Source organism: Henckelia pumila, chromosome 1 (assembly GCF_033568475.1).
Source record: "Henckelia pumila isolate YLH828 chromosome 1, ASM3356847v2, whole genome shotgun sequence".
Taxonomy (NCBI): Eukaryota; Viridiplantae; Streptophyta; class Magnoliopsida; order Lamiales; family Gesneriaceae; genus Henckelia; species Henckelia pumila.
Genome location: NC_133120.1, coordinates 123678663 through 123704555, shown reverse-complemented (window position 1 = coordinate 123704555; position 25893 = coordinate 123678663). Strand labels below are relative to the sequence as shown.

The 25893-nt window shown below is 40.0% G+C and overlaps 1 protein-coding gene across 1 annotated transcript; it reads right to left on the bottom strand.

The window, feature by feature from the left end:
- Positions 1-12392: 12392 nt before the first annotated feature.
- LOC140873924 (uncharacterized) lies at positions 12393-15295 on the bottom strand. Its single transcript, XM_073277208.1, has 4 exons — positions 15167-15295; positions 13535-13928; positions 13257-13414; positions 12393-13097 (listed from the first exon to the last, which is right to left on the bottom strand). The coding sequence occupies exons 1-4, from the start codon at positions 15293-15295 to the stop codon at positions 12393-12395; spliced, it is 1386 nt and encodes a 461-aa protein (XP_073133309.1).
- Between the last annotated feature and the right edge of the window lie 10598 nt (positions 15296-25893).

The window sequence follows — 25893 nt, the reverse complement described above, 5'->3', positions numbered from 1 at the left end:
AGATGCACAAAAGAAAAAAAGAAATCTCCTCACTATCTTCATCGATCAAGATCAAACTATGGCAAAGGCCGTTCTCGAGGTGATGCCTGAGATATTCATGGATTGTGAACATGGATCTTAATGAAAAATGACATCAAGCACTTGGAAACTTGATGAAGGATGATTCTCATTTCTTAACTGATTTTAAAAGATGCATGTATGGTATTGATGACGAGACCCAATTTGAGGAGGCATAGAGTGAATTACTAGCATAGTATAATGTTCATGAGAACAAATGACTACAATCCACTTACAGTGTAAAGGAGAAATGAGCAGCTAGCTATATGAAGAAGGCGTTCACTTTTGGTATGAGGAGCACACAACTCAGTAAGAGTTTAATTTAGATATCAAGAGTTTTATGAAGTTTGACTTATATGTAATGAATTTTTTAAGCACTTTGAACAGATCTTGGAGGAAAAGAAGTACAACAAGCTAAGGTTTCAATTTGAGAAATGCCAAAAATTACCAACATTAAAGCTTGAGAGTTCTCATATGTTGCATCAACTTTATGACATTTATAGCCCAAATGTATTTCATTTATTTCAAATAGATTTTGTGTTGTTCGTAGCTACTTACGTAAAATATAAAAAAGAAACTCAACCATTATTTTATTATGTTTTGGGCTAATTGATAAGGATGGATAATGGAGAGTGATATCAATCCCAACATTGATGATTTGATGTAGCTGCCAAAAATTTTAGATTACTAGATTATTGTGTTGTCATGATGTGAAATTGTGTGATGTTATGGACGTAAATAAAATTCCTGAGATTTATATCTTGAAGAGGTGGACGAGAATTTCAAGGAGTGGAGTGGTACACAATTATATGTGAAATGAAGTCGATGAATATCATAAGCTACAAAATACATAAAGGTATAGGAAACTTTTTATGATGCATGTAAGACTGGCAACCGAAGAATCCGCCCACCCATCAACTTTCTCTTTGGTGCATAATACGGTGTGTGATCTAGCCAAGCATGTCATGGAAATGCATCTAACATAAGTGAGCCAGGACAACAACGGTGGTGCCATGACACCATCAATAGGACGTTCCTCATTACAAGCAAAGGGATTCAAGAAGATAATCGGTGTGAAAAAGTCAATAAAATTGAAGAGTTGGGTAGAACTTCAATCAAAACGAAGAAAAACAAATTTGAAAGTCAAGGTATATATATTTTGTAATGTCCCAAAACTCAAGGACGTTACTAAACATAAATTATTTTAAAAATTCGGGAAAAAATTTACGGAAATAAAAGATTTATTTAAAATGGGTAAATGTTCACCAACATTTGAATGAAATAATCCTCATCAAATTTTGGCAATAATTGTGGCAACCATCATAATGATAACATCATTGGGTTCCTATGATCACGGATTCATTGTACAACAATCATATAACATAATGACCTTAGTCACTTAAACTTTCATTCTTGGAAGGCTCTCCCTGGAGGTCATCCCAGGGCGCCAGTCCTGTATTTCTGTCTCGTGAGAACATCATTTAAAAAGGTAGTCCCTGGAGCTTATCAAGAGACGCCAATCTCATATTTCCACCACAAAACACATATAACATCAAAATATTTTGCATGCATCATCAACTTCATAACTTCGTCATTGTAGTAACCCAAATTCCATTTTAAGATAATAATATGTTAAACATGATTAAGGGTTAGTAATTAACCAATTTCGGAGTGTAATTGGACTTCAGAAGAAAAATTGGGCTTTTGACTTTGGGCCGGATCGGAAGCTCCGAACCCAGATCGGAAGATCCGATCCCAGCCACTTCGAAAGCCGATCGGAAGCACAGAGATCGGAAGCTCCGATCCAGGAACGGAAGTTCCGATCTCTAGCTTCCAGCAATGCTCGATGACTCAGCCGCGAGTTTTGACAAGTGTCAAACGGAGGGCAGATTGGAGTGTCAAGCATGCACGCAGTGAGCGGATCGGAAGCTCCGATCCTGAAATCGGAAGTTCCGATCCTGGTCGGGAATTTTGCCTATAAATAGGGCTTGTTTGATTTCATTTTTATTACGAATTTTCGAGTTTCCTTCTTCAGTTATATAGTGTGAGATATACACTTGAGGGCCCTATCGGTTATAATAGAGGTTCTGGAATAACCAAGGTGTGGTTATAGTCATCCGGGACTAGCGACTCCAAAGAGCTATCTACGGACGAAGGTATGGTCCGGGAATCTATTTAAGTTTTGGGAGTACTTATTAGCTTAGTTAAGGCTTATAGAACTTGTGTAGTGATACGGTGAACTTTTGAATATAGGCTTGGAACCTAGGATCTACTATATTTAAACTAGCCTAGAGGTACGTACTCATTGACTGAGATTGCCAGCGAGTATACATGTTCATATGTTGCATTTATTTGGCATTATTATATGGCATGAAATATGATTTATCTCTTTCATTATTCATATGTCATGTGCATATACACGTTGAGCCTATACCTTGTTATACCTGACTATAGAGCCGCTTAGCTCTATACTCGATAGTTTGTCACTGAGAGTACCGCGACGGCAGGGGCATTTATGTCTGACTACTCTGGTGTACTAGACGAGTGTGGTTTCACCCAGAGGTTGATCCGTGCGGTGGCAGCACTCATGTGGCGTCGGTACTGAGCATGACTTTTCGGATGACCCTTTATCAGTCATCATGTTGCATGTATCGTATATATATGTTTACTCATGTTTATGTACTGGGCATTAGTGCTCACGTCCTAGTTGTATCTTGGACACCCTATTCCATGGGGCAGGTCGCAGGATGGACGGAGCTGGTAGTTCAAGGCAGGACTAAGGAGCAGGAGACTTGAGGAGTTAATTATACAGCAGAATTCGATATAGCTGTATAATGTTTATTTTTAAATTATTCGATATGGATGTATCATTACAGATTTAAGCCTGAATATGTTTTACTAAGCTGATATGTAATTATGGATTATATTTCCGCACGTTTTACTCTGTTAAGAATTATTGTCTTATTAAGTTTAATGCATGCTATTAGTTGCCAGTTGGTAGGTGATACCATGCAGGATCACTACATTTTTGGTATCAGAGCATGCTTAGATTTTGGGATTAGTACTTGGGATTTAGTTTAGACTTGAGTAATTTTTGCGCATTTGGGATTTTAATGTGCAATTCTTTTCAGGATATGGCTGACGAGAGTCACGGTAGTGTTGGCCAGGGAGGTGGTCATCATCATCATCACCACCACCATCATGTTGATCAACATCGTCATCATGAGGGTAAACGTCGCTACTCTATCAATAAATTCATGCAAGTAAGACCGAAACCTTTGGTGGGAAGCGAGAATCCTAAGCAAGCAAGAAGTTGGATGTCTAAACTCGAGAGTACTTTTCGTTCTTTTGATTGCACTGAAGATCAGAAATTGGAAGTTCTAGAATTTGTTCTAGAGGATCGAGCACGTTTTTGGTGGGATGCCAAAGCTGCTCAGGCACGTACTGAGAGAGGACAGGTAACTTGGGGAGATTTCTGTCAGCAGTTCCAGAAACTGTATTTTCCTCCAGCTGTTCGCCAGGCACGATCGATGGAGTTGCTTACTTTGAGGCAAGGATCAATGACTATTGATCAATATCAGCAACGATTTCTTGATCTGCTACCTTTTAGTCCTCATATCAGTACCAGTGATGCATACAAATATGATATCTTTCTGCAAGGCTTGAATCAAGATATCTACTCACAAGTTGTCGTCTGTGATGATCCAACATCTTATGAGACTTTGGTGAACCGTTGCCGTCTGGTGGAGACCAGCAACAGGAGGGCACAGTTGATGATGCCAGGACAGTCTAGTGGATTTGTTGAGCCTAGAGCTCAATCTGTTGTGCAATCTGGACCTATGTCTTCTTCTACTCCTACTACTTCGTTTGGTTCTCGCGGTTCACGAGGTATGTTCCGTTTTGGGAAGAAGAAGAAGAAGGAGGAGTTTTGTAGCCATTGTGGAGGAAAGCATCCTGCAGCTTCATGTCGGAGAGATACTGGTGCTTATTATATTTGCGGTCAGCAGGGACATCTGCGGAGAGATTGTCCTCAGCGCATGGGTTCTGCTAGTGGATCGGGATCACAGGTTGGATCTCAGGCTTCTACTTTTCCACGATAGCAGCCAGCACCACAGAGTTCTTCTGGTTACCGTCCACAGTCTCAAGGGTAGGTATTTGCTCTGTCTCAAGAACAGGCTACTGCGGGAAGCAATCGTATGTTGGCAGGTACCTTTTTGTTATGTGGTATTCCTGCACTTATCTTAATTGATACTGGAGCATCGCATTCCTTTATTTCTAGTCGTTTTGTTAAGAGACATAGATTACCTTATGCATCATTAGATATGGATTTAGTTGTATCTACTCCGCTGGAACAGGAGATAGTAACTAAGCGTCTAGTGATGGTTTGCCTTCTAGAGTTTGAGGGTAATACGGTATCGGCTAATTTGATGATATTAGCGATGGCAGATTTTGACTGTATTTTGGGAATAGATATGCTGACTTTATATCACGCCACTGTGGATTGTTATCAGCGTCTGGTACAGTTTCATCCTGCTAAGGGTGATAGCTGTTATTTTTATGGTGAGGGTGCGCGACCTTCGATGCCACTTGTATCGGCTCTGAAGGCATGTCATGTCTTGGAGTTAGGTGGAGAGGGCTACCTCATCTATGCAGTTGATATGTCCATGAGTAGTATGGGTATTGATCAGCTACCGATAGTCAGTGAGTTTCCTGATGTATTCCCTGATGAGATTCCTGGTTTTCCTCCGTTGCGAGAGGTTGAATTGGTATTAATCTAGTACCAGAAACTATGCCTATATCCCGAGCACCTTATCGTTTGGAGCCGTCAGAGATGAGGGAATTGAAACAGCAGTTACAGGATCTGCTTGATAAGGGATATATTCGTTCGAGTGTTTCTCCGTGGGGAGCACCTGTTTTATTTGTCAAGAAGAAGGATGGATCGATGCGATTATGTATTGATTATAGGCAGTTGAATCGTGTCACCATCAAGAATAAGTATCCTTTGCCGCGGATTGATAATCTGTTCGATCAATTACAGGGTACTTCTGTTTACTTGAAGATAGATCTGAGATCTGGATACCACCAGATGCGAGTACGGAACTCAGATATTTCTACGACTGCTTTTAGGACCAGATACGGGCATTATGAATTTCTAGTGATGCCATTCGGTTTGACAAATGCACCAGCAGTCTTTATGAATCTGATGAATCAGGTATTTCGAGAATATCTGGATAGATTTGTCATCATCTTCATTGATGATATTCTTGTCTATTCTCATGACAAGGATGAGCATGCACAACATCTAATGATTGTGTTTCAGACATTACGAGATAATCAGATGTATGCGAAATTAAAAAAGTGCAAATTCTGGCTTGATCGGGTAGTGTTTCTCGGTCATGTAATTTCTAGTGAAGGGATATCTGTTGATCCAAGTAAGATAGAGGCAGTGCTGAACTGGTCTCGTTCGACGACGGTTGCTGAGATTCGTAGTTTCTTGGGTCTAGCTGGTTATTACCGTCGGTTCATCGAGAATTTTGCACAGTTGGCCAGGCCTTTGACACAGCTTACACGGAAAGATGTTGCCTTCATTTGGACTTCGGATTGTGAGGAGTCATTTCACAAGCTACTTAGACGTCTTACTACTGCACCTGTGCTAGCTCTACCTTCTGGATCATGAGGATATGTTGTTTTCACTGATGCCTCTGGTCAGGGGTTAGGATGTGTTCTGACACAGCATGGACATGTTATTGCCTATGCTTCTCGACAGTTGAAGACGCATGAGAATAATTATCCAGTACATGATCTCGAGTTAGCCGCCATTGTATTTGCACTCAAGATCTGGAGGCATTATCTTTATGGCGAAAAATTTGAGATATTCACGGATCACAAGAGTTTGAAGTATTTATTCACTCAGGCAGAGTTGAATATGCGACAGAGACACTGGATGGATCTTTTGAAGGATTATGATTGTGAAATCAAATATCATCCAGATTCTGCTAATCTTACAGCTGATGCCTTGAGTCGGCAGGTGAGACTTTCTGCACTTCAGACTAATGAAGTATCTCATATGATACAAGAGTATTGTTCTTTGAGTTTTACGCTCAAGAACAGAAAAGAGAGGAATGGAATTCGATTGTATACTATTTTATCTGAGCCAGCATTGTATTCTTGGATCAGAGATGCTCAGATATCTGATGTTAAGACTCAGCGTTTGGCACGTCTAGCCAATGGGGTTCATACATCTGGATTCCATTTTCAGGCAGATGGTTTATTATGCTTATCTAATCGAGTGGTTTTACCTAATGTTGCGGAGCTCAGGAATGATATTCTTTCTCAAGATCACAGGAGTCGATTATCAGTTCATCCTAGAAGCATGAAAATGTATAAGGACTTGCGAACTAGATTCTGGTGGAAGGGAATGAAGCGTAGTGTGTATCAATTTGTTTCTCGATGTTTGGTTTGTCAACAGGTCAAGGTTGAACACCGACGACCAGGTGGATTACTGCAAAATCTTGATATTCCCGAATGGAAGTGGGAGCACGTGACTATGGATTTTATCACCCATTTACCTATGACTTCACGTCATTGTGATGCTATCTGGGTTGTTGTTGACCGTTTGACGAAATCAGCACACTTTATTCCTTACAACCGGGAGTATTCTTATGATCGCATGGCATGCTTATATGTCCAGGAGATAGTGCGATTACATGGGATTCCAGTAAGCATAGTCAGTGATAAAGACCCGCGATTTACCTCACGTTTCTGGGGTAGTTTTCAGCAGGCATTGGGTACCACTTTGAGTTTGAGCACTACATATCATCCGGAGACTGACGGGCAGTCAGAGCGGACAATTCATACTTTGGAGGATATGCTAGGTTCTTCTATTATGGACTTTGGCTTATCTTGGCAGGATCAATTACCTTTGATCGAATTTGCCTACAATAAAAGTTATCATCGTAGTATTGATATGGCACCTTTTGAGGCATTGTACGGTCGACGGTGTCGTACTCCGTTATTCTGGGATGAAGTCGGGGAACGACAAGTCGAGGGTCCTGAGTTGGTGCAGCAGATTGTAGACAAGGTGGATTTGATCAAAAGAAGGATCAAAATTGCTCAAGATCGACAAGCCAATTATGCTAATATTCACCGCAGGCCCTTTCAGTTTGAGCCTGGTGAATATGTATTCTTACGAGTATCACCTTTCAGGAAGGTGATGAGATTCGGTGTGAAAGGCAAGTTGTCTTCTCGTTTCATTGGGCCTTTCCAAATACTGAAAAAGATCGGAGATGTTGCATATCATTTGGCGTTACCGCCAAATCTTTCCAGTATACATAATGTTTTTCATGTCTCGCTACTTCGACAGTATATAGCTGATGAATCTCATGTGATTCAGTCTACTGATATTCAGCTAGAGCCAGATCTGTCTTTTGTTGAAAGACCACTCCGTATCCTAGACAGGAAGGAGAAAGTTCTTCGGAACAAGACTATACCACTTGTGATGATACAGTGGCAGCGCCAAGGCGTTGAAAAAGCAACTTGGGAAACTGAGAGTCATATGCAAGCAGAATATCCTGAGTTGTTTGCTTTGTATTTTTGATTACCATGTAAAGATGTAATTACAGTTGTTGTAATAAAACATGGTTTGATGTTTCATATTGTTATCTTAATTTGTCTTTAGATTTTATTTCGCGGACGAAATATCTAAAAGTGGGGAGAATGTAGTAACCCAGATTCTATTTTAAGATAATAATATGTTAAACATGATTAAGGGTTAGTAATTAACCAATTTCGGAGTGTAATTGGACTTCAGAAGAAAATTTGGGCTTTTGACTTTGGGCCGGATCGAAAGCTCCGATCCCAGCCACTTCGGAAGCCGATCGGAAGCACAGAGATCGGAAGCTCCGATCCAGGAACGGAAGTTCCGATCTCCAGCTGCCAGCAATGCTCGATGACTCAGCCGCAAGTTTTGAAAAGTGTCGAACGGAGGGTAGATCGGAAGCTCCGATTGTCGGAACGGAAGTTTCGATCCTGGCGTGTCAAGCATGCACGCAGTGAGCGGATCGGAAGCTCCGATCCTGAAATCGGAAGTTTCGATCCTGGTCGGGAATTTTGCCTATAAATAGGGCTTGTCTGATTTCATTTTTATTACGAATTCTCGAGTTTTCTTCTTCAGTTATATAGTGTGAGATATACACTTGAGGGCCCTATCGGTTATAATAGAGGTTCTGGAATAACCAAGGTGTGGTTATAGTCATCCGGGACTAGCGACTCCAAAGGGCTATCTAAGGACGAAGGTATGGTCTGGGAATCTATTTAAGTTTTGGGAGTACTTATTAGCTTAGTTAAGGCTTATAAAACTTGTGTAGTGATACGGTGAACTTTTGAATATAGGTTTGGAACCTAGGATCTACTATACTTGAACTAGCCTAGAGGTACGTACTCATTGACTGAGATTGCCAGCGAGTATACATGTTCATATGTTGCATTTATTTGGCATTATTATATGGCATGAGATATGATTTATCGCTTTCATTATTCATATGTCATTTGCATATACACGTTGAGCTTATACCTTGTTATACCTGACTATAGAGCCGCTCAGCTCTATACTTGATAGTCTGTCACTGAGAGTACCGCGACGGCGGGGGCATTTATGTCTGACTACTCTGGTGTACCAGACGAGTGTGGTTGAACCCAGAGGTTGATCCGTGCGGTGGTAGCACTCATGTGGCGCCGGTACTGAGCATGACTTTTCGGATGACCCTTTACCAGTCATCATGTTGCATGCATCGTATATATATGTTTACTCATGTTTATGTACTGGGCGTTAGCGTTCACGTCCTAGTTGTATCTTGGACACCCTATTCCACGGGGCAGGTCGCATGATGGACGGAGCTGGTAGTTCAAGGCAGGACTAGGGAGCAGGAGCCTTGAGGAGTTAACTATACAGCAGGATTCGATATAGCTATATAATGTTTACTTTTAAATTATTCGATATAGATGTATCATTACAGATTTAAGCCTGAATATGTTTTACTAAGCTGATATGTAATTATGGATTATATTTTCGCATGTTTTACTCTGTTAAGCGTTATTGCCTTATTAAGTTTAATGCATGCTATTAGTTGCTAGTTAGTAGGTGATACCATGCAGGGTCACTACAGTCATACTTCTCATAAATTCGACATTTTCATCAAATCGTGCTCTTTAAACTTTCGTGATAAAAATTATGCATGCTAAAACTGTTGTAAAATCAAACACACATCTAACTTTTCATGTCTAACATATTGAACATAGCTTTCACGAATATAGCATGTAAATGCATGCATTACATAGCTTAATCAATCTCGTGAGTCGTTCCATCCATCCCGAACATCCGAATTTGAAACTTTTTCCGATAGAACATCTTAAAAACACTTAAAATAGCTTAAAATATCATAATGAAACTTGAATTTATGACCTCAAATGTGCGAAATGAAAATTTCTGGACAGAAAATTGTTCGCCAGGGCGCGAGGTGATCTACCTGGGGTTCGACCCATTCGACTCCTATTTGAGAAAATACTCACCCACACGTTGAAAAAAATGAGTATTCACCCGAGAGAGAATCAAAACTTGTAGGTAATTAATTCAAAATAGTCCATCATTCAAAATTTTGATTCAAAACTCTACATACACCATACATACTCCAAACTTCTGAATTTTCACATCTAAATCCATAAACTTCTTTGAACTTTTGTACCCAAAACATCAAGAATGAAACACACTTCATAATTTACATCATGATCTTAAAAACTCTCATAAATCAAGCATAATAAAACATATACACATCAATACACATGATTTTTCATAGTAAAAATACCTATAATCTTGAATGGTGGTTTCAAAACATTAAAAACTTGCCTGATCGTTGAATTTTGGATTTAACCTGCACTTTGAAAGCGATCTAGCCTCGAACCATGAAGAACTCGACTTAGCTTTTGAACGCAGATTTGAATGTGAAGGGGGAAAAGAGAGAAGGGGCATAGACATCGTCCAAGAAGAGAAAGGAGAAGGGATTTTGATGCCTAATCCGTTTGTGACTAATGGGTTTGGAAATCGGTCCATTAGTCGCAAACACTAACTTCTAAAAGTTTTTCTCCTCTAAACCTTTCAAAATTTCATTAAATCATTAAACTTACATAATCATAGATATTTTTTCTTGACCTCGTTCGACGGCTAGTCTCGTTCTTTAAGTCCAGTATCAATCCCAAACCTGAAAACATTAAACTAACTTGCAAAACATTAAATATCAGGCCTAAACATAGCATCACATAATTTAAGCATAACTTTTAAATTTCATAATTAAAATGCATAAAACCATATAAATCATTAAAATTTTCGTGATTGAACTAGTGAACTTTTGGACCTTACAACTCTACCCTTTTTAAAAGAATTTTGTCCTTGAAATTCTACTTACCAAAAAATTTGGATAGAGACTACACATATCATCCTCAATTTCACACGTGGCTTTTTCTAGCAATTGGTTACGCCACAGAATTTTTACCATTCCAATCTCTCAGTTCCTCAATTTCCTAACTTGTCTTTCCAAGATTTGTACTAGCATCTCCTCGTAAGACAAGTCTGGCTCCGACTGTACTGGTTCGTGGCGAATCACATGGGAAGGATTCGCAGCATACTTCCTCAGCATGGAGATGTGAAAGACGTTGTGTACGACCCAATTGGAGGCAACGCTCCTCGATAAGCTCGAGCCCCAGCTTTCTCTAGGATCTTGAAAGGTCTTATGTACCTTGGACTCAGCTTCCCCTTTATTCCAAACCTCATCACTCCCTTCCAAGATAACACCTTCAAGAATACATGGTCACCTATCTCAAACTCCAAGTCTCTACACTACTTGTCGGCATAGCTTTTTCCGACGGCTCTGAGCTGTCAACATTCTATCTTTGATCTTAGCTATCGGACTAACTGTCCGAGTCACTATTTCTGGTCCCAACACAGTTCTTTCTCCAAATTCATCCCAATGTAAATAAGTTATTTCTTGTCCCAACACAGTTCTTTCTCCAAATTCATCCCAATGTAAATAAGTTCTACACTTACTCCCATACAACGCCTCATAAAGATCCATACCAATAGTAGCTTGATACTATTGTTATAAGTGAACTCTACTAAATGCAATTTTGAATCCCAACTTCCTCTGAAGTCGATTACACAAGCCTTGAGCATATCCTCGAGTATCTGAATCACTTGCTCTGACTCTCCATCTATATGAGGGTGTAATGTTGTGCTAAAAGCTAATTTCCTACCTAATACATGGTGTAAACTCCCCTAAAATTCCGAGTTAAACTTAAGATCTCTATCAAACACTATCCTAGCTGGAACTCCATGCAATATGAATATCTCTCAAATGTACAATTTTGCATACTGATTCATCGAGAAGTTAGTCCTAACTGATAGAAAATAAGCTGACTTTTTCAATTTGTCAACGATCACCCAAATGGAATTCATCCTTCGTGGTGTAACTGACAATCCTACCACGAAGTCCATGGTGACATCTTTCCACTTCCACGTGAAAATCGGTAACGGTTTCAGAAGTCCTGTTGGGATCTTATTCTCAGCTTTCACCTGTTGGTATATCAGACATTCGTTCACAAAATTAACGATGTTCTTCCTCATACCTGACCACCAAAACAACAAATACAGATCCTTAAACATTTTCATACTTCCAGGATGAATGGAATACAGTGTAGTATGTGCTTCTGTCATCATAGCTACTCTCATTGAGTCCACTGCTGGCACCCACATTCTGCATTTGTGATGCACAATCCCATCTTTTACTAGATACAAGGTACCCCATTTGGCCTCATCCTTTGGCTTCCAAAAAACCAACTGTTGGTCTGAAGCTTAGCCAACTCGAATTCTATCATGCAAAATTGGTACCACGGTTAAAGTTAATAATATGCACTCTTTTTCTTGTTTGACCACTTCTAATATCAGTCTCTCAAAATCTGTAATAAACTCTTGTTAAGTTGTCAACTGGTTCAAAGTCGTAGACTTGAGACTCAATGCATCTGTTACTATATTAGCCTTACCCGGATGGTATCTAATGTCACAGTAATAATCTTTCACTTGTTCCAACCATCGTCTTTGCCTCATATTCAACTCGTTCTGAGTGAAGTACTTTAGGCTCTTATGGTCGGTGAAGATTTGAAACTTCTATTTATTCAGATAATGTCTCCACGGCTTCAAACTCAAGACAACTGCTGCCAACTCGAGATAGTGAGTCGGGTAGTTTTGCTCGTGAAATTTCAGCTGTCGAGATGCATAAGCTATCACCTTGTCATCTTGCATCAAAACAGCCCCCAAACCACTCTTGGAAGCGTCCGTATACACTACGAAATGACCGATGCCTTCTAGAATTGCTAGCACTGATGTTGTAATTAATCTCTTTCAACTCAACAAAAATCCTCTCACACTGATCCGAACATTCAAATTTCACGCCTTTCCTGGTCAAAGACGTCAGTCGTAGAGCTATCTTGAAGAAATCCTGAATGAATCTCCAGTAGTAACCCGTTAAACCCAAGAAACTTCGTATTTCTGTAGAATTCTTCAGAGCAACCCAACTCTGAATCGCTTTTACCTTAGCTGGATCGACTTCAATTCCTCTCTCTGAAACTAAGTGACCCAAAAATGCAATCTGCTCCAACAAAAAATCACACGTACTAAACTTAGCAAATAAATGCTTCTCTTTCAGAACCTGCAAGACCATAGTCAAATGCTGACGATGCTCATCCAGATTACGAGAGTAGATCAGTATGTAATCTATGAATACTATAACAAACTGATCCAAAAAAGGCTGGAACACCCTGTTCATCAAATCCATGATCACTGTCGGTGCATTGGTTAACCCAAACGATATAACCAGAAACTCATAGTGGCCATATCGAGTCCGAAAAGTCATTTTTTGCACATCCTCATCTTTCACCTTCAATTGGTGGTAGCCTGATCTCAAATAAATCTTGGAGAACACCACTTCCTCATGCAACTAATCGAAAAAATCATCTATCCTTGGCATTGGATACATGTTCTTCACCGTAACTCGGTTCGGCTCTTTATAGTCAATGCACAACCTCATTGACCCATATTTCTTGCGTACGGACTACATCGGTGCACACCAAGATGACACACTCGATCTGATGAATACCTTTTCTAACAGTTTTTGTAGATGATCTTTCAAATTTTTTATTTTAGTCAGTGTTGTCATGTACGGTGCCTTGGAAACTGGCGTGGTTCCAGGTACCAAATCTACTCTAAACTCAACTTCTATGGCTGGAGGTAATCCCACAACGTCATCAAGAAAAACTTTTGGAAAGTTATTCACCACATCGAATTCTTCAAGTTTCGGTCGAGGCAACTCCTAATCACCAGAGATATTTTCTAGGAAACATGTACATCCTCTGCTCATCAAATGCCAAGCCTTACCTGCCGATATGTCCCGAGGTAGTCTCGGAATGTGTACGGCGTAGAAAACAATCAATTCTCCGCTCTGGGTATTTAAGAAAACTGTATGTTGCTTACAGCATATGGTGGCCTCATGCTGAGACAACAAATCCATCCCAAAGATTACATAGAAGTATGCCATATCCAAAACAATGAAATCTGCACACAAATCATGGAACTGCATCTGTATTTTACAATTCCTCACGACACTGTTAATCCTCAATCTTTCCCTTGAAAGTAACGTAACACTAAACCCCAAAATCGACTTATCTGGTACTACTCCCAACTTAGTCATAAATTTCACAGACATGAAATAATGCCTAGTTCCAGTATATATCAAAACTAGGGGTGCCAATTCGGGTGGGTCGGGTGGGTTCTGGTCGTGTTGAAGAAACAAATATTTAAAAATTCCTCAACCTGAACCTGACCTGAACCCGAACCACCCCAAAATTTTTCAACCCGAACACGAACCCGTATAACCCGAACAACCCGCTCAACCCGATCAACCCGATTTTATTATTATTATTATTATTATTATTATTATTATTATTATTATTATTATTATTATTATTATTATTATTTTAGCAAAATAATTAAATAAAAATTCAAAACACAAAGTAATAATAATAATATTATATTTAATCATATGATAAAAAATCTAAGATTATATATAATTTAAATTTGAAAGTTTAGTTGCAGAAAATTTAAGGTTATTTACTACAAAAAATAAAAAAATTATTTTAAAAAATCAAAATTGTACAAAATAAACATTAAATCAAGAAAATATATTATATCAATATAAAATAAATGTTTTTCAAATAAACAACATATGAAATTGTAGCAAATATTTCTTAATTATATATATAAAAAAGAAATAATAAAAATATTCGGGTCAACTCGATCGACCCTAACCCAACCCGAACAAGAATAATTTTTTTGGGTTGGCTTTTGGGTCAACCCGATTCAACCCAAACCCAAAAACTCCCAACCCAAACCTGATATTTTTTGGGTTGAATCGTGTCGGGTTGGCGGGTTGGGTTGGTTTTTGACACCCCTAATCAAAACATGAACGAAAAACTGGCAATACTAATCATCCTTGTGACAATAGCAGAATCTGAATCCACTTGATACCGAGTCATCCCAAGAACGCTTTCCTTGACTGGATCCCTGGACTGGGGGTAGTCCTTCAGATAGTGACCCGGATTCTTGCAAAGAAAGTAAACATTAGACCCCAACATACAATGTCCTGGGTTAAACTTCCCACACTTCTAGTAGGCTACTCCGTTCACAGTTTTTGGAGCATTATTCGCCGCTAGTTGCTACCCTTGTGGTCGTGGCTGCAACTGCTTTTGTGGTCTGCCCTGGGGTGGTGCATGATACAGTCTCTTTCGACTAAGCTTGTGCTGATCACGACTCTTGTAGCTCGTCCTCTTGGCCTGTGATTCTTTTATGATATAATTCTTATCTTTCTCAGACAGCGTGGACTGGTCTACCGCCTACTTGTATGTTGCGGCCCCACTCAACCTGACATCTCGACGGATGGAGGCATTTAGTCATTTCATGAAGTTTTTTAGCTCCATTGCAGGGTTCTCGGCAATCATGGGCACGAAATACCGCACCCTTTCGAACTTCTTGACATATTAAGCAATGCTCATGCGTCCTTGACGAAACTCCAGAAACTTTCTTGCTAGTCTGTTCCTCGTGCTCAAAAATACTTCCCATAGAACACCTCTTTGAACCCATTTCATGTCAGTTTTGTCATTTTCATCACCAAACGTGCCCCTTGCCACCAGACGTGGGCATCGAATCAAAACATGAATATATCACACCTTACTCGGTCTATATCAGTAAGCTGCATGAACTCAAAAATGGTCTTTAGGGACCGAATCCATTTCTCAGCCACGATGGGATCGGCTGACCCCTTGAGTTCGCTCGACCTCAAGTCTTTAAACTGTAAGAGTGGGTGCCCAGTGAGCCAACTGTGTGGCTATGGGCTTTGATGACTCTTTGTATAAACAATCTTTTGTTTAATATTATTTACACTTTTATGGCAATGACTTTATATTACTTCATATTGTTATATTGTGATATACTATTGTTGTTTTGATAAAGACCTTGAATATACTATAGTGTATGTAAGATGTGGTAGAACATGGAGATGTCTATCATGAAATACATCTTATAGTCACTGTATATTCTAAAACCGTTCCTAGTCGATTGAGCCGTCCGATAATAAGGATAAGGATCGCTCGAGTTTGAGACTAGCATTTGCGATGCGGAGTACCACGTTTCATTGGTAGGGAACATGGAGATGTTCGAAGCATGCAAATGGATATTCATAGGATGAATAGTCGAACTACCCTATCCGGACTTTCCAAGTGGTTATCACTTATCGAGTGGATAAAGTCCGCGGTTTTGGTTGTACACCATTAGTCCTTACGACTTGAAACATCATGGAGACTCTATATGCTAATACTGTGCTTTGACTCGTTTACCGACTCTGAGGGGGTCATCAGGTGTCGAGATTGGGTACAGTTACGACACATATAGGAGTCAATGCATTGTTGTCAAGGATTCACCACATACTTGCGAGTGTGGATATCCTATGCGATCTGAGGAGATATTAGTGTGACAAATCTCTGGCCAGAGTACTTGATGTGATTTAAGAAATGGTTTCTTAGTAGCACATGCGATGTCACTAATTTGATCTTCAAGATGCATTGCATAGTTATCGAATCTTGAGCGACTCTCGATATACCAATGGTTGTTGATTCGATCGGGATATATGGATGAAGGGACCGTACTGTACGCTAACCAAAATCTACTGGTTCTTGTAGGCACTATCAGTGATACCTAGGGAATCATGGGGCGATGTTGCTAGGCGCTTTACCATGATTCGTTGGGCAAGTCGGAAAGTGTTGTTCCGAGTCACAAGGAGTTGTGAGCCCACGGCTAGCTGTATCCCTGAACCATTGAGGGTCACACAGTGTAATGGAGTTTTAATCCCCGTTGAGATAGTTAAATTTAAAGAGTTAAATTTAATGAACTAAGGAGTTGGACTTCTTAAATAAGAGTAAGGGAGTAGGATTTCCTAAAATGACATAGGGATGGACATTTTTGGAAACCACTGAATTCGGATTCAGGAAAATTTATCTTGACTTTAAAATGTGCAGAAATGGTTTCTGTACACATTGGTAAAATCGGTTTATCAATCGGAGTCACGATGAATTTTATATTAATTTCTGAACGTGCGGGCTTTGCTTGTCGGGCCCTAGCTTATGACTAATGGGCCCTAAGGTGTTAGTGGCCTGCATTATAAATAAGTTATTGCAGTACAGAAATTACACGCAACAGGTCATAATTTTTTAGACAGAGCAAAAATCGAACCCTAGCCTCTCTCTCAACAAATCGGCCGAACCCTCCCCCTCTGCCCGAGAAAATTCCGGTCTGTGATTTTGAATCGCAGTAAGGAATAACGAATCAAATTCGTGTATTCTCTTCGCAGAAAACTTCTGATAGATTTTCTAGTGCAATCTATCAGAGGGATTAAACCTCTGTTCGTGGACCTGATTGAAGGCGTTCATCGGTTCCAGGGAGAGACAACAAGAGCAGAATTGTTCTGTTGGTGTCCATTAATCTCGTTGCGAGATTTGAGGTAAAATTTATTTAATTGTTATTTAAATTTTACACACACGTAATTCAATCGATGAACGGTTGATACCCATACCATGGAAACGTTCCATGAAAAAATTTTTAAACTTCCGCTGCACCGGGTATCAATCGTAATTGGTCTGGGAACTCGCCAGTTTTCCAACAGTGGTATCAGAGCCAGGTTGCTCAGATCAATCGATTGAATTAATCAATTGTACAAAATTTTTGAGTCTCGGTTTTTGAAACAAAATAAATATTTTTAATAAAAAAAAAAATTTTTTTTTCGGGGGCGAAACCCGGGCAGCGATTGGATCGCTGCCCGGAAGGGGCAGCGACCAAAGGGGGCGCACGGCGCCGCCCAGGGCGGCGACCGTCGCCGCCCAGGGCGGCGCACGGCGCTGCCCAGGGCAGCGCTGTGCGCTGCCCAGCGCAGCGCTGGGCGCTGCGCAGGGCAGCGCTCGGCGCCGCCCAGCGGCGGCGCCAGGCGCCGCCAGGGCAGCAAGCGTTGCTGCCCTAAGGGGGCAGCCGGGCTGCCCCGGCCCGCGCCCCGGGTGCGGGCCAACCCGGGAGTGTCCCGGGTGGCCCGCGGGAAAAATTAATATTTTATTAAAAAAAAAAATTAATTTTAATATGTTAAAATTTTATTTTTGGTCCGGTCAAAAATTGTTTTTGATTGGTTCACGAGATTTCGGATCGAATTGTTCGAGTCCGTAAATTTTAAAATTGATTTTGGATAAATTTGAATTTTTGGAAAATTTTAATATTTTATCCGTAAATTGAATTTTGAAATCAATTATTTTGGTACAATTGATGATAAGATATGATCTTATGATATATTAGATAAAATATGATTTTATTTGTAAAATTGGATTTTATAGATAAAATATGATTTTATTTGATATGGAGATAAAATATGATTTTATATGTGAAATGTGATTTTATATATAAAATATGATTTTATCTTGTTTAAATTTGAATTGCCACAGCATGTTATCCAATAAATTAATTTTGAATTAAATGTTATTGGATAAGGATGATCGATTGCCATGACCAATTTTGTAGGTGTATGTTAGGAATTTACATTTTGTCTTTATTGTTGTTGGTTTTATTAATGGGCCTGGTTTATGGCCCGATATGAATGTCATATGTAATAAAAGTGGGCTTGGTTTATAGCCCGTTCCCACCCCCTAAAATGTATCCCCTACTTGTCATTGTTATTTATTGTAAATACATTAGATTTAGTGGGAGATCAAGATTTGAAGATGGTGGGCCCAGCAGACAATGAAGACTGAAGAAATGTAAATTGGAAGCATATGTAATAGGATTGCATTTGCATACTGCATATTACCTAGGATTGGACTAAGACCCGTGATTGGCAACCACGGGTCAATTAGAAATGGAATCGATCATCCTATATAATATGTGATATTATGATTGTATGCATGTTTAGACATAAATTGCGTGAATCCGGCAATGCATGCAATAAATTAAATATGATGAGACAAATATTTTATATAATAAAATCCCTCATTTTAAATATGATTTAAAATTTATATCAAGATAAATAAAGGAAATTTAAATATTGTTTAAATGTTCCTACCTTCCATCAACGGTCAATGTATGTGATGCTACCCGCGGATACGGTCCGGCTCATATTATTGGGGGGGCCCGTCCGTCGGAAAGCTGTACATTGGATCGACAAATGTTGTAAGTTGGGTGGAACTCCCATGGGATCGGCTCATATTATTGGGGGATCCACATGGCGACCGTCCATCACAACTTAATATTGATGGGTCATCTTGACATGTCACTTTAAACGGCGTCATATTATTGGGCCCTTATTGGACATGAGGTAAATACATGGGGGTTGCTTTTGAAGCAATTGGGCTCTACCTTTTGAGAATTATGGTTGGCTGATATTATTCGGGACCATAAGTTTGTCAATTGGACTCCATGTTCTCACTAAGGAAAAAGTTTCCCGTTTTCACTAGAGGGTGGTGAAATCGTTAAAATAGTGGGAGTGAGATTCATAAAATTAAATTCGCCTATTTTATGTCTTAGTAAATTGTTAAACAATCATTGATATATGTCTGTTTTCCTTTTCAGTATTTCATACAATGAATTCGCGAAATCCTTTATTCTCGATCCTCGAACAAAACAAGCTGACTGGCGCCAACTATACGGAATGGTTCCGGAAGTTGAAGATTGTCTTAACTTCGGAGAAAATGCTCTACGTGTTAGAGAAAGCACCTCCGAAGGAAGCACCAGCTGACATAAGTCCGGAGGAATTGGCCAAACTTGATGCATGGTGTGACCATGACATCAAGACCAAATGCTATATGCAAGCCTCGATGTCTGATGAACTCCAGAGGCGATTTGAGGACACGGTGAATGCTGCTGACATTCACGCGCAACTCAAGGAACTTTTTGGGGCTCAGTCGAGGGCTGAAAGGTTCTCTACTGTTAAGGAGTTGATGACGTGCCGCATGCGTGAAGGGACTTCGGTCCGTGATCATGGGGTACGAGTGATTTGGCTCATACAGAAGTTAGCGACCCTTGATTTGGTGTTGGAGCATGAACTCAATGTGGACTTGTTGCTTCTATCTCTTCCTTCCTCATTTGATGGATTCGTGATAAATTTTAATATGAACAAGATAGAGGCCACCCTTGAAGAGATGGTCAATATGCTCGTTACATATGAATCCACACTTAAGAAGGATAAGCCAGCTTTCTTGGTGGGCTCCTCATCTTCTGCTAAGAAGGGGCTAAGTATGAAGGGCAAGAAACGTTCTGCCCCACCCAAGAAAGTGGAACCCGAGAAGAAGCAAAAGACAAAGGCTTCAAACAATGGAAAATCCAAGGATGTTTGCCATTACTGCAAGAAGCCGGGTCATTGGAAGCGCAACTGCAAGGAGTATCTTGAGCAGTTGGGAACTGCAAAGGGTATGTTCTATATCGAAATAAACATGTCACTTAATACAACTTCTTGGGTATTGGATACCGGATGTGGATCTCACATTTGCAATGATTTGCAGGTGATGACAAGAAGTCGCAGGCTTAGAATGGGTGAGACCCAGCTGAGGCTCGGGAATGGTTCCAGAGTTGAAGCTACGGCCATTGGAGATGTTTGTTTGATTTTGCAGAATGGTTTTAAATTATTGTTGAGAGATGTTTTATTTGTGCCAGATTTAATTAAAAACATTATTTCTATTTCTATGCTTGATAGAGATGGTTATTCTTGTAATTTTGTGAATGGGATTTGCAGTATTTACAAGAATGAATGTTTAATTGGAAATGGACAACTTGAAAACGATCTATATAATTTAAAACTAAAAGACGTTCCAGTGAATTGTATTGACAAACCGGCAACAACAAACAAAAGGAAAATCGATAGTAAAAACCCGGCAAACCTATGGCACGCTAGACTAGGTCATATTTCCTCAAGGAGGATGAACAAGCTAGTGGGAGAGGGCATGTTTGATATGTCTGATATTAACTCTCTACCTACTTGTGAATCCTGCCTAAAAGGGAAAATGACTAAATCTCCTTTTAAGGGGAAGCCTGAGCGTAGTCAAAATCTGTTGGATTTGATCCATACAGATGTTTGTGGTCCATTTAGAGTAGGGACTCAACATGGCCACACCTACTTCATTACCTTTACTGATGATTATTCTAGGTATGGGTATTTATATTTAATGAAATATAAGTCTGAAGCATTTGAAAAGTTCAAAGAATTCAAGGCTGAAGTAGAAAACAAGCTAGGTAAAAGTATTAAAGCACTTCGATCGGATCGAGGTGGAGAATACTTAAGTACCGAGTTTTTGGACTATCTAAAAGAGAATGGGATTCTCTCTCAGTGGACTCCTCCTATGACACCACAGCTTAATGGTGTATCGGAGCGTCGTAATCGAACTTTGTTGGACATGGTTCGATCCATGATGAGCTTCACTGAGCTTCCACCTTCGTTTTGGGGCTATGCGCTTGAAACGGCGGTATTGTTGTTGAATAACGTCCACACTAAAGCAGTGGACAAAACACCATACGAGTTATGGAATGGCAAAGCTCCTAAGTATTCGTACTTGAGGATTTGGGGATGTCCTGCTTACGTGAAGCGGACAGTGGAGAGATAAGTTGGATAGTCGATCCAGCTTATGTTATTTTGTAGGGTATCCGAAGAATTCAATCGGATATTATTTCTATTATCCTGCTGAAACAAAGGTGTTTGTTTCTAGGAATGCCACCTTCTTGGAGAAGGAGTTCTTATTGGATAAGAAAGGCGAGATGATGGAACTCGAAGAAGTTCGAGAAGAACCCGAAATACAAAATAACGATCCTACACCTCAGGAACCATTGCTGGACACGCCTGCACCTAGAAGATCCGAAAGGACTTCTAGACCTCCAGTTCGATATGGTCTTCTTCTTGAAGAGGGTCAAGATGAACCCGACATTGGATGTGATCCAAGAAACTTCAAGGAAGCAATTTCTGATGCGGATTCGAATTTATGGCTTGAAGCTATGCAGTCTGAATTGGATTCGATGCATACTAACCAAGTCTGGTCTTTAGTGGATCCTCCCGATGGAATTGTTCCAATAGGGTGTAAATGGATCTACAAAAGAAAGCTTGGGCCTGATGGTAAGGTATTGACCTACAAGGCGCGATTGGTGGCGAAAGGTTATACTCAAAGGCAAGGAGTTGACTATGACGAAACCTTTTCACCAGTTGCAATGTTCAAGTCCATAAGAATCCTAATTGCCATAGCTGCATGGTATGACTATGAGATATGGCAAATGGATGTGAAGACTGCTTTTCTTAATGGAGACATTAAGGAGGAAATCTATATGAAGCAGCCTGAGGGGTACACATCCATGGGAAGCGAGCATAAGGTATGCAAGCTTCAGAGATCAATTTATGGTCTAAAACAAGCATCAAGAAGTTGGAACCAGAAATTTGATGAAACAATAAAAGATTTTGGTTTCATCAAAAACCCGGAGGAACCTTGCGTGTACAAGAAAGTAGTTAAGGATGCGGTGACATTCTTAGTACTTTATGTTGATGACATCCTACTCATTGGGAATGATGTAGGGATGTTGCAGTCAACGAAGATATGGTTATCAGGTAGATTTTCGATGAAGGATTTGGGTGAGGCATCCTACATTCTAGGGATTCAGATCTATAGAGATAGATCTAAGAGAATGATAGGACTCACTCAATCAACCTACATCGATACCATATTGAAACGGTTTTCAATGGATGGGTCCAAAAGAGGACATCTACCCATGTGTCATGGAGTTTCTCTATCCAAGTCTATGTGTCCCAAGACTGATGCAGAGATAGAGAATATGACACATGTACCATATGCGTCAGCTATAGGTAGTATCATGTATGGGATGATATCTACCAGACCGGATGTAGCATTTGCTCTGAGTGTCACGAGCAGATATCAGTCTAATCCTGGTCAGATGCATTGGAAAGCCGTGAAGGACATTCTTAAGTACTTGAGAAGGACTAAGAATATGTTCATGGTTTATGGAGGACGAGAACTCAAACTGGAAGGCTATACCGACTCTAGCTTCCAAAGTGATGTGGATGACTCGAAGTCAACCTCTGGATTTGTGTTCATGCTCAATGGTGGTGCTGTCTCTTGGAAGAGTTCCAAGCAGGACACCACAGCGGATTCCACCACTGAGGCTGAATACATTGCAGCATCAGCTGCTGCTAAAGAGGCCGTTTGGATGAGGAATTTCGTCCAAGAGTTGGGCGTCATTCCTGAATTTGTTGGTCCAGTCCCGGTGTACTGCGACAACACGGGTGCCGTTGCTCAAGCAAAGGAACCAAGGTCTCATCAAAGATCCAAACACGTACTGAGGAAATACCACATAATCCGGGAGATTGTGGAAAGAGGAGACATCAGTGTCGAACGAGTGGCCTCTGCAGACAATATCGCTGATCCACTTACTAAGCCTTTGCCAGGACCATTGTTTGACAAACATCGCGAAGCAATGGGTCTACGTAGTATGACTAGTTGGCTATAGGGCAAGTGGGAGATTGTAAGAGTGGGTGCCCAGTGAGCCAACTGTGTGGCTATGGGCTTTGATGACTCTTTGTATAAACAATCTTTTGTTTAATATTATTTACACTTTTATGGCAATGACTTTATATTACTTCATATTGTTATATTGTGATATACTATTGTTGTTTTGATAAAGACCTTGAATATACTATAGTGTATGTAAGATGTGGTAGAACATGGAGATGTCTATCATGAAATACATCTTATAGTCACTGTATATTCTAAAACCGTTCCTAGTCGATTGAGCCGTCCGATAATAAGGATAAGGATCGCTCGAGTTTGAGACTAGCATTTGCGATGCGGAGTACCACGTTTCATTGGTAGGGAACATGGAGATGTTCGAAGCATGCAAATGGATATTCATAGGATGAATAGTCGAACTACCCTATCCGGACTTTCCAAGTGGTTATCACTTATCGAGTGGATAAAGTCCGCGGTTTTGGTTGTACACCATTAGTCCTTACGACTTGAAACATCATGGAGACTCTATATGCTAGTACTGTGCTTTGACTCGTTTACCGACTCTGAGGGGGTCATCAGGTGTCGAGATTGGGTACAGTTACGACACATATAGGAGTCAATGCATTGTTGTCAAGGATTCACCACATACTTGCGAGTGTGGATATCCTATGCGATCTGAGGAGATATTAGTGTGACAAATCTCTGGCCAGAGTACTTGATGTGATTTAAGAAATGGTTTCTTAGTAGCACATGCGATGTCACTAATTTGATCTTCAAGATGCATTGCATAGTTATCGAATCTTGAGCGACTCTCGATATACCAATGGTTGTTGATTCGATCGGGATATATGGATGAAGGGACCGTACTGTACGCTAACCAAAATCTACTGGTTCTTGTAGGCACTATCAGTGATACCTAGGGAATCATGGGGCGATGTTGCTAGGCGCTTTACCATGATTCGTTGGGCAAGTCGGAAAGTGTTGTTCCGAGTCACAAGGAGTTGTGAGCCCACGGCTAGCTGTATCCCTGAACCATTGAGGGTCACACAGTGTAATGGAGTTTTAATCCCCGTTGAGATAGTTAAATTTAAAGAGTTAAATTTAATGAACTAAGGAGTTGGACTTCTTAAATAAGAGTAAGGGAGTAGGATTTCCTAAAATGACATAGGGATGGACATTTTTGGAAACCACTGAATTCGGATTCAGGAAAATTTATCTTGACTTTAAAATGTGCAGAAATGGTTTCTGTACACATTGGTAAAATCGGTTTATCAATCGGAGTCACGATGAATTTTATATTAATTTCTGAACGTGCGGGCTTTGCTTGTCGGGCCCTAGCTTATGACTAATGGGCCCTAAGGTGTTAGTGGCCTGCATTATAAATAAGTTATTGCAGTACAGAAATTACACGCAACAGGTCATAATTTTTGAGACAGAGCAAAAATCGAACCCTAGCCTCTCTCTCAACAAATCGGCCGAACCCTCCCCCTCTGCCCGAGAAAATTCCGGTCTGTGATTTTGAATCGCAGTAAGGAATAACGAATCAAATTCGTGTATTCTCTTCGCAGAAAACTTCTGATAGATTTTCTAGTGCAATCTATCAGAGGGATTAAACCTCTGTTCGTGGACCTGATTGAAGGCGTTCATCGGTTCCAGGGAGAGACAACAAGAGCAGAATTGTTCTGTTGGTGTCCATTAATCTCGTTGCGAGATTTGAGGTAAAATTTATTTAATTGTTATTTAAATTTTACACACACGTAATTCAATCGATGAACGGTTGATACCCATACCATGGAAACGTTCCATGAAAAAATTTTTAAACTTCCGCTGCACCGGGTATCAATCGTAATTGGTCTGGGAACTCGCCAGTTTTCCAACATAAACTGCTTGAAGATAGGAATAGTTATTAAATAGTTGGGCTCATGGACTGCCTGGAATGAGTGTGTGAACTGGGCTGGAAAAGGTAACATGGGCTGAGCTAAGAAAATATCTGTATGGGTACTAAAATTTTTTTTTTTGGGCTGGGCTACAGCCCATCACAGCTCATTAATGGATTCGTCCCTGCTCTTCAATAAAATCATATAGAGAATCAATGTCTATACATAGTGAGTCTAAAGAGTCAACAAGAATATACATACATAAATCGCATATTAAACATGAGACTTAACGTAATGGTATAACATAAACATATCGTAAAACTTGTCATTTATGGGCGATGAAATACATGCAATTATGATAACCATCATAATGTACACATCATTGGGTTCCTGTGATCATGGATTTGTTGTACAAAAAACATATAGCATAATGTCCTTAGCCACTTAAACTTTCATTCTTTGGAAAGGTTCTTCCCGCAGCTCATCCCAGGACACCAGTCCTGTATTTTCGTCTCGTGAGCACATCATTTGAAAAGGTCCTCCCTGGATCTCATTCCAAGGCGTCAATCCCATATTGCCACCACAAAACACATACAACATCAATATATTTTTCATGCATCATCAACATCATAACGTTGTCATACTTCTCATAAATTCATCATTTTCATCAAATCATGCTCTTTGAACTTTTATGATAAAAAATCGTGCATGCTAAAACTGGTGTAAAATCAAACACGCATCTAACTTTTCATGTCTTACACAGTGAACATAGCTTTCATGA

Excerpts from the sequence above, each read along its gene's own strand:
- LOC140873924 (XM_073277208.1), bottom strand. The coding sequence starts at position 15,295 with ATGGGTTCAAAGAGGTGTTCTATGGGAAGTATTTTTGAGCACGAGGAA. Across the intron at positions 13,929-15,166 it reads AAGAAGTTCGAAAGGGTGCG|AACCCACCCGACCCACCCGA; the intron begins GTATTTCGTGCC and ends CAACACGACCAG. Across the intron at positions 13,098-13,256 it reads TACAAAAACTGTTAGAAAAG|TTGCATGAGGAAGTGGTGTT; the intron begins GTATTCATCAGA and ends TTTTTCGATTAG.